The sequence below is a fragment of the Sceloporus undulatus genome, chromosome 2 (genome assembly GCF_019175285.1).
Source record: "Sceloporus undulatus isolate JIND9_A2432 ecotype Alabama chromosome 2, SceUnd_v1.1, whole genome shotgun sequence".
NCBI classification, from domain to species: Eukaryota; Metazoa; Chordata; class Lepidosauria; order Squamata; family Phrynosomatidae; genus Sceloporus; species Sceloporus undulatus.
Genome location: NC_056523.1, coordinates 11145328 through 11159939, shown reverse-complemented (window position 1 = coordinate 11159939; position 14612 = coordinate 11145328). Strand labels below are relative to the sequence as shown.

At 43.7% G+C, this 14612-nt stretch overlaps 1 protein-coding gene across 2 annotated transcripts; it reads left to right on the top strand.

The window, feature by feature from the left end:
• The first annotated feature begins 4661 nt into the window (after window positions 1-4661).
• On the top strand, window positions 4662-14528 carry LOC121921806 (zinc finger protein 271-like). Of its 2 annotated transcripts, none has more exons than XM_042450373.1 (5): window positions 4662-5054; window positions 5864-6801; window positions 9018-9135; window positions 10354-11301; window positions 12616-14528. In XM_042450373.1, the coding sequence occupies exons 2-5, from the start codon at window positions 6130-6132 to the stop codon at window positions 14415-14417; spliced, it is 3540 nt and encodes a 1179-aa protein (XP_042306307.1). In that variant the 5' UTR covers window positions 4662-5054; window positions 5864-6129; the 3' UTR covers window positions 14418-14528. The 2 variants fall into 2 exon arrangements, with proteins under 2 accessions (XP_042306307.1, XP_042306306.1); XM_042450372.1 differs by having other exon boundaries at window positions 10351-11301.
• The last annotated feature ends 84 nt before the right edge of the window (window positions 14529-14612 follow it).

The following is a 14612-nucleotide window of genomic DNA, read 5'->3' as shown; positions in this document are numbered from 1 at the left end:
CAGACTGCGCACGGAGTCCTTCACAGGGAGCGTGACCCCGTTCAGGACAGGTGGAACCACCGCCATTCCTGGACCAGGAGAACCTATCACTAGTACCTCCGTTTTCTCTGGATTCAGTTTGAGTCGGTTTTCCCTCATCCAGCCCATTATTGACTCTAGACAGGCCACGAGAGGAGAGACGCCAACCCCAGTCACTGCATCAGTCGGAGACATAGAGAAGATAATTTGGATGTCATCAGTGTACTGATAACCCCGCGCCCCATGTCTCCGGATGATCTCTCCCAGCGGTTTCATGTAAATGTTAAATAGCATGGGAGACAGAATGGCCCCTTGAGGGACCCCGGTTTTAAGGGGCCTCTCGTCGGAGCACACGTCTCCCAGCTGCACCATCTGGGACCTCCCGGAGAGGTAGGACCGGAACCACTGGAGCGCAGTGCCCCCGATTCCCACCTCTGCCAGGCGTCCCAGAAGGATACCATGGTCTATGGTATCGAAAGCCACTGAGATGTCCAGCGTAGTCACCATACATTGCTGACATTCAAGACATGTTACAGATCTGATTATGGCTAAATAATTACTTAAGAAATGATGTTCAGAGGCTGATCCCATATATTTGCTTGTAAATCAAATCACATTCCTAATTTCAAGTTTGTTTATTTGCTTGTTTTTAATTTATTTTATTGACACTTGTGTTGTCTGAGTTTATAACCAGTCAATCTCAGATCTCTTATGAAACAGAGGTGGCTAAGTATGTTTGTCACTGTGTCCTTTGTCTATAATCTTCCCCAGCGCTAAGGAAAAAGTTAATTTTTTGGATTACAAGTCTGAGAATCCCTCACTGAGTATGGCCACTATCTGTGCTGACGAGGATTCTGGGAATTGTATTCCAAAGGAGTGGCTTTTCTGAGCTCTTACTTTCCCCCTGATGTTCCCATCAGACTAGAAAGTGCTAAGCAGAGCTCCTCCTCTCTGTTTATGAAGTCTTGCTGAATGGAGTAACTTTTTGGAATCAAATACTGTGCTTATCAGCTGATCCAGAATTTCCTTGGAGACACCTAATTACAGTGAGACCTTGTTATACGCTGGGGTTTGATTCCAGGATCCCCCATGGATAACACAGTCCGTGAATGCTCAAGTCCCATTAAATATAATAGCAGAGAAAAATGGTGTTCCTTATATAAAATGGAAAATCAAGGTTTGCTGTTTGGAATGTATACTTTTTTGGAATATTTTCAAGCCGTGGATGCTTGAATCCGTGGATAAGGAAGGCTGACTGTATTCAGTTCTCTAACTTTACAACGGGGCTTTCTAAACCGGCATTTGGGACATCCTCCGGACGTCCCATTTTAAAAAAGGGGCGTCTCTTTTAGACGCCCCTGGGCCTAGTACGGACTCCGTCCGTACAAGATGGCGGCGCCCTTTCTACATGGGCGCCGCCATCTTTGCGTATCGGACGCTTAGCGTCCAGACGTGTCGCGCCGCTGCTGACGTAGCGAGCGCGCCCCTGGCGCCTCGCTACGTCGCAAACGCGACGCAAAAAGAAGCTCCATTTTGGAGCTTCTTTTTCGGTCCGCGCGGGAGTCGGGCCGTCTGAAGGCTCCGGCTCCCCCGCGGACCTTCTGGCGGCGGCGGCAGAGCGCCGCAAAGCGGCGGTCTGTACCCCGCCAACTTGATCAGTTTAGCCAGGACTCTGTGGCATACATGACAAGTTATTGATAAAAAGTTTTATTTACTCTGATGCCTGCATCTTCATTATTTGCTTGTTTTTCAGATCCACTCAGGCTTTGTATACTTTTTTATCATATATAATCAACAATAAATCGATCTCATGTGTAAGTTGAGGGCAGGTTTTGAGGTCATAATTATGGATTTTGATATGACCTGTGGCAAGGGTTAAAACTTAGGCGCATGTAATGAAGGATGTAAAGGACGAAGCAAAGGAAAACAGTGCCAAGGAACTTACAAAATTCCAGCAGGCATAACTATTTGTGATCATAATAAAGGCTGGATGAATGAGAGAGTAGAAGGAGATTCAATGCTTCCAGGGTATATGCGCGCGCATGCGCACACACACACAGACACACATATGTGACTTAAAATATAGTACTTACATTGACCCATGAATAAGTTGACTCAGGTTTTTTGGATCAATTTTTTATCCTAAATTTCTAGACTTTCCATAAAGGAAAGAAGCATCGAAGCAACAGAACTGTGACATTAATCCTTTAGAGGCTCTCTTTGACATTATACAATTATAGCACTTTAATTCTGCTTTTATTTGCCATGGCAGCATCCTACAGAGCCCTGGGAGAAAACTGTTAAAAATATTTCTTTTTTTGCAAGAGCAAATACTAAACAGCAGCATGTCTTTGTTTTGATGCAAACAAATTTCAAAATGAGGTTAGGATCAGAGTCATTTATGTTACATGTTATTAGGAAGCTTCAATTGAGCCCAGTGCAGAATTTTTTTAAAGTAAAGACAGTGAAGACTTGTGGCATCTAAAGACTTTGTGTCTATTACTTGACTGTTCTCCCCCTTGAGATTTTTTCCAGTTCCAAGTTCCAAACTGAAGGGAATCGCCGTTTTGTTGTTGTGTGCCTTCAAGTTGTTTCTGATTTATGTGGACTCTATCATGGGGTTTTTGGGTCTGAAGTGTGTGGCTCATGCAAGATCACTCAGTGGGTTTCCATGGCTAAGCAGGCAATTGAACTCTGGTCTCCAAATACCTAGAGACAAAACCCATTGCAGAAATAATCCAGTTTGAAACCTGCTTAACTGCTCTGCTTGGGAGTTCTGGAAACTGTAGTTTTGTGAGACATATAGCCTTCTCTGTCAGTGAGCTCTAGTGCCACAACTAACTATATTTACCAAAGTTGCCTAGTACTGAGCCAGGAAAGTTAAAGTGGTCTCAGACTGGGTTATTTCTGCCGTGTGTTTTGGCTCCTAGTCCCCACACTCACACCAGGACACCAAACTGAAGGCACAGAAGTCAAAGGACAAAAATGTCCCTACATTTGGTGTGCAGTTAAAGTGGTTAACTGTTAAAAAGGAAAAAAGGAAAAAGAGACATCTTTCCTGAATATTAGTAAACATATACAATAAAATCATAAATTCTAATTAGTATTTGGTGCTTCATGGCAATTTATGGTAATTTTATTTAACTCTCTCTCTCTAATCTTTTTTGCAGCCGTGGCAAAAAGACCACTCTGTCTGTTACACAGTCGTTGGTGTCACTCAAAAGGAACAGGACCAAATCAACAGTAGAGCGCCCACTTTTGTTTGTCAGCAAGGGTGTTAAAGTTTCTTTCTAGGGTCACTGTACAATGGACAAATTAACAAGTAATGAACAGTATCCTCTGCCTGAGGCTGGCGGCAGATGCAGAATCTGTTCTCAAAAGGCACTTTGGTGTTGCGTCCATCTAGAACTGCAGTAGGCATTGCTTGAAGTTGTAGCTCAGTGAAGGCAATTCTTAAAGTAGCGACTTGAGTCAAATATCTGGCTCTAAAATGTTCAGTCTTCAAAAAGGAGAACCAAAAGGGAAATTGCGAGGTCCTAATTGACTGCAGATCTTTTCTTGACTCAGTCCAAAAAAGGAATTCTCCTAATTGCCTCTTATCCGTGCCAATAACAGACTTCAACTATTATTAAATACATTATTAAAATGAAGGCAGACCTCAAAGTTTCCTTTCTGGGTTACATCTCCCAAGCATTGGGGGGGGGGGGTTTGTGAGGTGCCTTGTAGATAAACAAGTGGTGCTCCTGCTTATAATGTTGCCAGATTGAAAACTGGAGAGGGCTCCTCCAATCTCTTTCATAGTCATACAGAGGAAGAAAACACAGATATAGCCCTGATAGTCTGTAAAATCAGTAGGTAGAGATTTTGTCACACCTTTAAAGCTAACTGAAAGAGGTTGGCAGCATGAGCTTTGCTAGACTTCAGTCTACTTCCTCAGATGCATTTGCTGGAGTGGAAGCCAGGGACAGATCAGGGACGTAGCTAGGATTTTAGGAAGGGGGGGGGGGTCCAGACTAAGTGCCACCATTATAATGGGGCTTGAGTGCGTCGGCGCAGCAGCACACACCATTCATTTTTCTAATGGAAGGGGGGGTCCGGACCCCCAGATCCCCCCCCTTGGCTACATCCCTGGACAGATAGATATATATATGTGTGTGTGCGTGTGCCATTGGTATGTGAGGATTTCAATACAAATTACAAATGCTTTGTGTGTGGAGATGAAGTGTCTCTTCCAACTCTATGATTCTGATTCTGATATGCATCAGAAGTAGGGTTGCCATAATTGTCCACTATTACCAGGGACAAATGTAAGGTCCTCCCTTTTCCTTAAATGTCCTACATTTTGGGCTGACTTTTGTCCTGCAGTTTGGTCTCGAATTTGTTCCACATTTTGTCCCTGGCAAAAAGCTTGCGCTGCCAATTTCTTTCTTTCAGTGAGTCTCAAAGGTGCCACAAGATCTCTCTACGAGAGGAAGAAAAGGAGAAGTAGAGGAAGGAAAGAAGAAAAGGAAAGAAGTAAAAGGAAAGGTTGAAGAGAAGAAAAAAGAAAAAGGAAGAGAAGAAGAGGGACAGAAGAATAAAAGCAGAAGACAAGAAAAAAAACAGAAGAGGAAGAAAAGAAGAAGAAGAAGAAGAGGGGGAAAGAAGGAAGAAGAAGAGAAAGAGAAGAAAAGACAGAAAAGCAGAAGAGGAAGAGAAGAAGAGCAGAAAGAGAAAGAAAAGGAGGCGGAGGAAGAAGGGATGATGATGCTGAGGGCGATGCTTGTTGTCCTGGGAAAGAGGCTGCGGAGAGGACGCCTCCGGGCTCCTTGCTGCCTTTGAGCCGCTGCTGCTGCTGCGGCAAAGAAGGGGTTAAGGCCATAGAGGGGCGGCCTAGAGCGTCAGGAGGCGCCTCCCGCCGAGGGAAAAGGGCGGGGAGGGCTTCCTTCCGGTCTCCTCCTCCTCTTCCGGCGGGGGACTTGCGTTGGTGTTGGTGGAGCCTGGGGCAGATGGCGGCGAAGGGAGAGGAGGAGGCCCTGGAAGCCCGGAGGAGAGAGGTGTGTGGGGTCTCCTTCCCCGGAGGCCTTCAGGCAGAGGCTGGGGGTCCATCTGCCCATGGGATGCTTTGATGTGGGTCCCTGCCTGGCAGAAGAAGGGGGCTGGACTGGGGGGCCCTTGAGGGGCTCTCCTCCGACTCCAGGAGCCTAGGACTCAGCTCTGGGGCCAAACAAACCCAGGCCCCTGGCATGAAGGAGATAAAGGAGGAAGGAAAGGAAACGGCGCGAAAGAGATTGCTAAACCCCAGCAGCCAGGGCTAAAGGCAGGCTGGGGGCCGATAGTCGACGCAGGTTTTGGGGGTCAGTTCTTTTAACTGTGTGCCCCCTGGGGGCCTTCTTCTCAAGGCAGCCTAGGAGACTGGGTGCATTGCATGGCAGGGAATGCTTCCTGAGAGTGGAACACCTCCACTTCTTGAAGGGTTCATTGCACTCATTGAGAACGTGGACTAAGAAAGTGTAAGCCATAGGCTGCATGCGCAGACCCTCAATGCCTCCAAACGTTGTTAAAATTCAGGTTTGTTTTTTTTTTACTGTGAAACAGGAAGTGATGCGACATCACTTCCCTTTGGGTCAAGAATTTGGTGGCTTTGCCCTCATAACCCACTTCACAAAGCCCCTCTGGAAATCTCACTCAACATGAGTTGTCAATGAAGAAGAGGTGATGTGGCATCCCTTTGAGTGAGGTCAGGAGGACCAATGTGGCCCCTATGGGAGGAGGGTTGGTCCCTGCTTCCCATTTCCCACCCTTGAGTAAGAGATCCTCAGTCAATTTAGTCTTCCAATTGACCTCCTGTCTGTTTTTCTCTTAGGAACAGTAGGCAGGGGGTCTCCCTGAGCAAAGGCTGGCTCCCCCTGGTTGTACTAAGCCCTGGATACTTTGCTGCATTGCTTGGAGAAAGGTGTCACTGGATGAGTTGACCATCAAGGGAACGTGAAGGACATAATATCAGGGCTGTGGTGCCCCTCAAGGATTGGGGCTGAAAAGCAAAGAAGCACAACAGACTGATTTCTTTGGAAGGAAAGGGCTGCAGTACAAGAAACAAGGGCCACTTACTGTCCGGATCCAGAAATAAAAATGGAGGAGGTGGATTTAACAGATCCCAAAGTAGAAGAGGTCAAGGAAGGAGCCACTTTGACAGAAACAGGAAGCAATGGAGGAGAAGGAGGACAAAGGATGAAGCAGGACTCAGAGGAAGAGCCGTCCAGAACCTGGCATGCTCATTTTGAAGAGTTTTTGAGGACGCGTTCGTCAGGGGAAGCCCTGCAACAGCCTGACTCAAAGAGTCCTCAAGTGTCTGACCAGGGAGTGTCTGAGGCCAACGAGTGGCCCAGAGGATTGTGGGTCCCTCCAAATCAGCCCCCTCTCATTGAGGGAGCAACAGAGGATGAAGAAAGCTATTGGGAGCCCAGACTTCCAGGGAAAAGGAAGGAAGGAACCCCAGGTAAAGATGCTGTTGGGTTGGAGATGCAGCGCCAGCTTTTTCGGACATTGAGCTACCAAAAGTTCGACAGGCCCCAAAACCTATGTAGGGAGCTGCAAGAGCTCTGTCGGCAGTGGCTGGTGCCAGAGAGACACACCAAGGAGCGGATGCTGGATCTAGTGACCCTGGAGCAGTTCCTGGCTGCCTTGCCACTGGATATGCAGAACTGGCTCAGGGAACATGCTCCTGAGTCCTGTGCCCAAGCTGTGATCCTGGCAGAAGACTTCCTTCTGAGGCAGCCAGGGGCTAAAGGCTGGGAAGGGCAGGTAAGGGTTCTTCTGGTTGGTCTTCCCAAAGTCCTGTTGACCTATTTTGCCAGCAAAACTGCTACTGTTTGTTATCTGACCTTTTCTTTTTTTTAGGCAGGCCTTTGGTCCCCAGATGATGCACAACAAATAATAGTATTTAAAACAGTACAGAGATTGGAAAAAAAACTTAAAATACATTAAAATGCTCTTTAAATACCTTTTTAAAGTCTAAAAGCCTATATCATTTTTTGTGTGAGTGAAGTATATGGGACTGGACACCTTGCTTTTTAAGTGAAGTCCATTTCCTGGGGGCTTCCAGATGATTTTACCACTGCCTTCAGTATAAATACAACAGTAGTAGCATACTGGAGGGAACAGGACAGGGAGCCACAGAGTTAGATGGGGAAGAGCTGCATGGGACCCATGGGCCATGTCTCATTCACTTCAAAGTTGACATATTCCATGGGACGAAAGGGGTTGGGAGAAAATTGGTGAGGACACTCACCGATGGTAGTATGTGTGTATCTAAAGTACAGAGGATTTGGTCTGTTCAGTTTTGTGTGTATCTTCCCCAAAACTAGGATGGCAAGCAGCTTACCAAAATTAAAACAAATAACAGATAAAAGCACATGCAGAATCGTAAGTGAAAACATACAAAACTACCCATAGAATTAAAATGAATTGAACGAAAATAACTAAAAGTCAAATCCACACTATTATAAATCTTTGCAGAGTCCTTGCAGTCAGTTCCTAAAAGCCTGGTTGCAGTAGAACCAGTAGGGTTTTGTTCTGAGCCCAGTGCTGTTCAACATCTTTATCAATGATTTGAATTATGGAATACAGGGAACGGAATATTATCCAATTTCCAAATGCTACTAAATTAGGAGGGGTAGCAAATGCCCCAGAGGACAGGATCAAAATTCAAAATGACCTTAAGAGATTAGAAAGCTTGGCCAGAACTAACAAAATGAATTTTTACAGGAAGAAATGTAAAGTACTACACTTAGACAGTAAAAATGAATTGTCCAGATAAAGGATGGGTGACACCTGGCTTGAAAACAGTGCATATGAAAGGAATGTAAGAATCTTAGTGGACCACAAGCTGAACATAAGTCAACAGTATGATTCAGCAGCTAAAAACCCAATACAATTCTAAGCTGAATCAATAGGAGTATAGTGTCTCTAGACCAAGGAAAGTAATAATGCCACTCCATTCTGCTTTGGTCAGGCCTTGTCTGGAATCTGGGCATCACAATTCAAGAAGGACATTGACAAACAAGTGTGTTTGGAGGAGGGCAACCAAAATGGTGAAAGTTCTGGAAATCATGTACCATGAGGAGCAGTTTAGGGACCTGGTTATGTTTAGCCTCGGGAAGAGAAGAGAATGGTAAAAGCGGACATGATAGCCATGTTTAAATATTTGAAGGGATGTCATATTGAAGATGGAGCAAGCCTGTTTTCTGCTGCTCCAGAGACTAGAACACAGGACAATAGATTCAAATCTAATGGAAGACAGGAAGAGAGATTCCTTAAGGTATGAGAAATCTAGAGTTCAAATCCTCAGCAAGTCTTTTTCAACTGAACAGAATAACTGTACCATTGGGATGGGCTACTGCTCATGGTGGAGCACTTTTTCGATTCAGAAGAAGATGGTTTCTGTCATTAAATATTTGAAGGGATGTCATATTGAGGATGGAGCAAGCTTGTTTTCTGCTGCTCCAGAGAATAGAACCCGGAACAATGGATGCAAGCTATAGGAAAAGAGATTCCACCTGAACATTAGGAGGAACTTCCTGACAGTAAGGGCTGTTCGACAGTGGAACACACTCCCTCAGAGGGTGATAGAGTCTCCTTCCTTGGAGGTCTTTAAACAGAGGCTGGATGGCCATCTGTCAGGATGCTTTGATTTGGATTTCCTGCATGGCAGGGGGTTGGACTGGATGGCCCTTGCGGTCTCTTCCAACTCTACGATTCTATGATTAGCAACTCCAGTTTAAAAAGATCTGGTAAAAAGTGATGGAAAAGGCACACCTTTGCCTATGGTCTTGAGGAGCAGCTGTTAGTCAAGGTAGGAAAAACTGCACTAGAGGGACAAAGAGTGAGACCTGATGGAAGGCAGCTTGCTAGGTTAAGTTTGTAATCCTTGAAATTCTCTCTTTTGATTTGTAATAGTACTGTTTGTAGTAATACAGTAATAATCATTGTTATGATCTGATTTTGATCCTCTCCTCCAGATGTCCAAAGAGGAGTTTGCAAATCTCCCCAAGCCAAAGAAGGCTCAGACAAACATGAAAAAGAAGAAGCTTCTAACAAAGACAAAGCACAAATATAATGGGAATGTTAATGTGTTGGGTAAGTATCTTCAGGACTTGGTTCATTTAACACTAGCAGAAATGCTAGCTTTGCATGAGTTAGAAACCCCATGGCCTCCTACCCTGGTGCCTTCTCTCTCTCTCTCTCTCTCTCTCTCTCTCTTTTTTTTTTTTTTACTTTCCTCTTCTCCCACTTTCTTTTTCAGTGGTCTCCATCATCATACTTGTTCAACTTTTCCTTCTGCTCACTCCCTTGGCCCTCTTAGGCAGCACCCCCTCCCAATTTCTGTCTGACATCTTTTTTGAAGAGTTAGGGTGCCCTGCAAAGCAAAGTATATAATGGAGCGGCTCATAGGCCCTGCGAAAAAATGAATCTTTGAGGTCTGGTTTCTCCAGCTTTGTTTCTCTTTGTCTGGAAAGTTCTGGCCTCTAGGGACTGAAGATGAGACCAAGGGTTATTTATTTATTTATATCCCGCTCTTTGCTCAGGACTGGGACTCATTTAACAAATTAAAACAAATCTGTTAAGAATCCAAGTATTCCTGAAATGCTTCCTACCAACGTCCCTTTATTATCCGTTTTAAGTATATTATAGTGTTGTGTTTTATTGTTTTGTTCCTGATTATATATGCTTGATAGTCCACCCTTTGGTGAAAAGAACATTATAAATAAATGTTGTTGTTGGTATTTTTGTTATCACCATCAGTCATGCTATGTTCCAGATGAATAGAGTGGATCTTTAGACAGCCTTTTGAAGACCTTTGACCATTTTGGAGGAAATTCCTCCCATTTTTGAGGGGGTACAGAGAGTTAGAGTGGGATTGGTAGAAACTGGCATTAGTCTGTATGGCCACCAAAAATACAACAAAACAAAACAAAAAAACAATCCACTATGATCCCATCATGGGAACTGCATGTAACCTACAAACTGTGAGGGGTTTTTTCATCCCTACTCTAGATCTACATGGGACCCAGAGGGATTCTAGCAAATAATAGGTGACCAGATACTGGTGCTTTACTTACTTCCAGCTATGACACTTTATTTACTCTTCTATGAAACTATAAAATGGTTATGACAGGGCAGTTCATGGATGGAAAGTTAGACCGGTAGTATCTGTAAGACAATTACATATATCCAACAAAGCCTAAAAGCTCATCTACAAAGATAAACTACAGAGCCTCCATAGTCTATGGAGTACTCTGGTTGATATGTCTATGTCCTATTTAGATTATTCTCCATTTTGTTTTCTCCCAGCAGGAGGTACAGCGCTAACTGGAAGTGATGAACAAAACCCCCTACATGAGAATACTGAGGAAACGGAGCAACGGATGACATCCATAAAAACTGGCAAAGAGAACAATTTCCTGTGTCATGGGGAGCCTGAGGAGAACCAACAGAGGGCAAACAAAGCCAACGGAAATGGCAAAGAGAAAGTAGAGGATCAGTTTGTTTCATCAAAAGGTGTTTACAGAAGTATCAGTGAGTCCCCTACCTGGAATGAGGAGAATGAAATGAAATACAACAGAAGTGGGGAGCACTTTAGTCAAAACTCTCACTTTATTATGCATGAAGGTCTTGATGCAGAGGAGAAGCCATACAAGTGTTGGCACTGTGAACAAAGCTTCAGTAGCAGCTCAGCCCTTTTAACACATGAGAGAACCCATGTGGATGAGAAACTGTATAAGTGTTCCTACTGTGGAGAAAGTGAAAGAACCCAGACAGGCCAGAAGTCACATGTGTGTTCACACTGTGGAAATTTCTTTGGATTGAACCCAGAAGATAAATTCCAGGCAGGAGAGAAGCCGTATACACGTGCAGAACGCAGGAAAAGCTATCATTGGAGATCGGACCTTGTGAAACATCAAAGAACACACACAAGTGGAAAGTCTTCTAGATGTTCAGTGTGTGGGAAGAGCTTTAGAAATGGCTCATATCTCAAATTACACGAGAGACTCCACACTGGTGAGAAACCGTATAAGTGTTTGCACTGTGGGAAGTGTTTCACCTGGAGATCACACCTCAAATATCATGAAAGAATCTACACAACAGTATGCTCCTCCTGTGGTAAAGGTTTCTGTAATAAATTAAAACGTTCTAAATATGGGAAGACCTATACTACAAAAAACTCATATGTATGTTCTGCTTGTGGGACGAAGCCTCTAAGAAAGACAGAGCACAACACTACTGGGCATGATAATCTGTTGGGTAAGTCTTTCCAGAACGTGCTTCATCTAATACTGTCAGAAATGTCAGCCTTGCATGAGTTAGAAACAACATGGTCTCCCACTCTGGTGCCTTCTCTCTTTTCTTTGGCTTTTCAGCTTCTACCTTCTTTTTCAGTGGTCTCTGTCATCATACTTGTTCAGCCTTTTCTTCTATTCACTCCCTTGGGCCTCTTAAACAGGATTTCCCCCCTCTATCTCTGTCTCACACCTTTTTGAAGAGTTCTGGGGACCTGCAAAGCAAAGCACAGCCCATAGGCCCTGTGAAGAAATGAATCTCTGATGTCTTGTTTCTTCAGCTTTGTTTCTCTTAGTTAGGTAAGCTCTGATATCCCTTGAATGAAGATGAGACTGTTGCCTACAGCTTTTAACAAATTAAAATCAATCTATTAAGAATCTCTATTTTGCAGCCTAAAACATGTCCAGCCTTCTCAATATGGCACTTGTGGATAATCACATATTACCTTAGGTGGCCACTGGCCATTCTGGAACATTATTTTAGCATGGGAAGGCCAGGGGTCACTGTGAGGAATCCTGCTGGTTGTGCAGGCTGCACTGGCAGCCTTGGTAACCCACATGCCCCCTGTCTCCACCCTGATACTGGCATACCTCAGTTAACAAAGCCTCCAAGGAGAAGCCTCTTTTTACAAGTCCTTTTATATCTCCCCTGTCTCCTTCCCTCCTTGTACTCTGTCTAGCTTGAAGATTTTTTTTAGCAGTACCAACACTGGGAGGATGGGGAAAGGGTTTTGGAAAAACTTTTGGTGTTAAGTTGCAGAAACATGTCTGTAGTAAGCAATGCAGTTAAGCATGAACAGGGAAAGAGGGAGCTCTACTATTTGCTTTATTTATCTATTCCATTTATATCTTACCTTTTCTCCAATCCCATTATGGCAAAGGTTATGGTGCAGGACCCTTCTTAACTTTATTTGAAGAAGAACCACCTTAGGGAAAGAAAGCGTGAGTGGTCCAAGGTCACTCTTTGGCACTCATGACTTAGTGGAGATCTAAATCTGTCTTTCCTTGTTCTTATCAGCTCCAGATGCTAACCCACACAAGCAACCATTTAACTGGTTTGCTGATTCTTTCTTGTTCCTGATTGCTAGGATAGTCCAGATTCCTGACTCTTTTTTCCCCAAAAGGGAGAGATACGATGTTTCTTAAATAACACATCTATAATAACAAGTAATGTTACTGCAAAGACAGAGGCAAACTGCATAGCCTGCAGAGTCTATGAAATTCTCTAATTTGATTGCAATGTCTGAGATGTACTTAGATTCTTCTCCATTTTTTGTAGGTGGTACAGAGCTGACTAAAAGTGAGGAACAAAACCCACTACTTGAGAGTACTGAGGAAATGGAGCAACTGATGACATCCATGAAAGCCAGCAAAGGGAACAATTTCCTGTATCAAGGAGAACATAATGAGAACAGGCAGAGGGCAAACAAAGCCAATAGAAATGGTAAAGGGAAAGTAGAGGATCAGTTTGTTTCATCAGGTGGTGTTTGCGAAAGTATCAGTGAGCCCCCCATCTGGGATGAGCAGAGTGAAGTGAAATACCGTGAAATTGGGGGAAACGTCAATGAAAGTTCTCAAGATATCATGCACGAAGATCCTGATATAGCTGAGAAGCCATACAAGTGTTGGCACTGTGGACAAAGTTTCAGTAGCAGCTCAAATCTTTTAACACATGAGAGAACCCATGTGGGTGAGAAACTGTATAAGTGTTCCCACTGTGGAGAAAGTGAGAGAACCCACACAGGCCAGAAGCCACATAAATGTTCACACTGTGGAAATACCTTTGGCTGTGACCCACAAGACAAACTCTTGCCAGGAAAGAAAACCTATACATTTTCAAAACGTAGGAAGAGGTGCAGTCAGAAATCAGACCTTCTTAAACAACAAAGAATACGCACAGTTAAGAAGTCCTATAAATGTTCAGTGTGTGGGAATAACTTTAGAAATGGCTCATATCTCAAAATACACCAGAGAATCCACACAAGTGAAAAACCGTATAAATGTTCGTACTGTGGGAAGTGTTTCACCTGGAGTTCACAATTCAGATTACATGAAAGAATCCACACAGCAGTGTGCTCCTACTGTGGAAAAAGTTTTAGTCAAAAATCAGAACTTGCTGAACATGAGAAGACCCATGCTGCAAAAGACTCATATGTATGTTTTGCTTGTGGGAAAATCTTTGATGTCAGTTCAGATCTAATTGTACATGTATGGACCCACAAAGAGAAACCATTTGAATGCTCACTCTGTGGGAAAACCTTCAAGAACAGTTTGCAATGCATTGCACATCAGAAAGTCCATACAAAGGAGAAGCAGCATAAATGTTCCCACTGTGGAAAAAGCTTTAGCCAGAGACGAGGACTTAAAATTCATGAGAGAATCCATAAAGGGGAAAAATCGCACAAGCCCTTAGCTTGGGAGGAAAACGTCAGAAACAACCCAACACTTAAATCTCGTGAGAGGTCCCACCCAGGAAAGAAACTATATAAATGTTCCTACTGTGACAAAACCTTCAGGTGGCCTTCCCATCTTGCATTGCATGAGAAAATTCACACAGGAAAGAAGCCCTATAAGTGCTCAGACTGTGAGACAACTTTTGATAGGCGATACAATCTTGTTGAACATATGAAAATTCACTCAGCACAAAGATCATACATCTGTTCAGACTGTGGGAAAAGTTTCACCTCAAACTCTGTTCTTCTACGACATCAGAAAATTCATGTAGGGGAGGAATTCTGTATCTGTTCCCAGTGTGGGAAAAGTTTCAGGCAACTATCAGGCCAGGCAGAGAAGGTATTGAAATGTTCTGAGTGCATAAGAAGCCATTGCCTGAGTTCAAATCTTGTACGCAAGCAGACACATGCTGGGGAGAAACCATTTGAATGCTCAGTTTGTGGGAAAACTTTCAGATATGGTTCCCACCTAATTTCCCATCAGAGTGTCCACAAAGAAGTTCAGCCCTATCAGTGTTTGGACTGTGGGCAGAGTGTTGTGAGAAGGCCCAATCTCATGGTGTCTGCAAGCAGCCAAGCAGGGGAGAAACTGCACAAATGTTCAAGCTGTGAGAAAAAGTTACACTAGATCTCGATTCTTACAAAAACTTAGAAAAATGGAAACTTTGTCCATTTGTCCCTCATAATCTGTTGTCCGTCCTTTTCCTTTAGAAATTAAACTGACTATTCACTTATCCTCTGCCAGACTCTGTATAAATTGATGGCTCTAAATAAACATTGTTTAGTTAATAGAAAAACTGCATATGCTTTGCAGTCCAATACC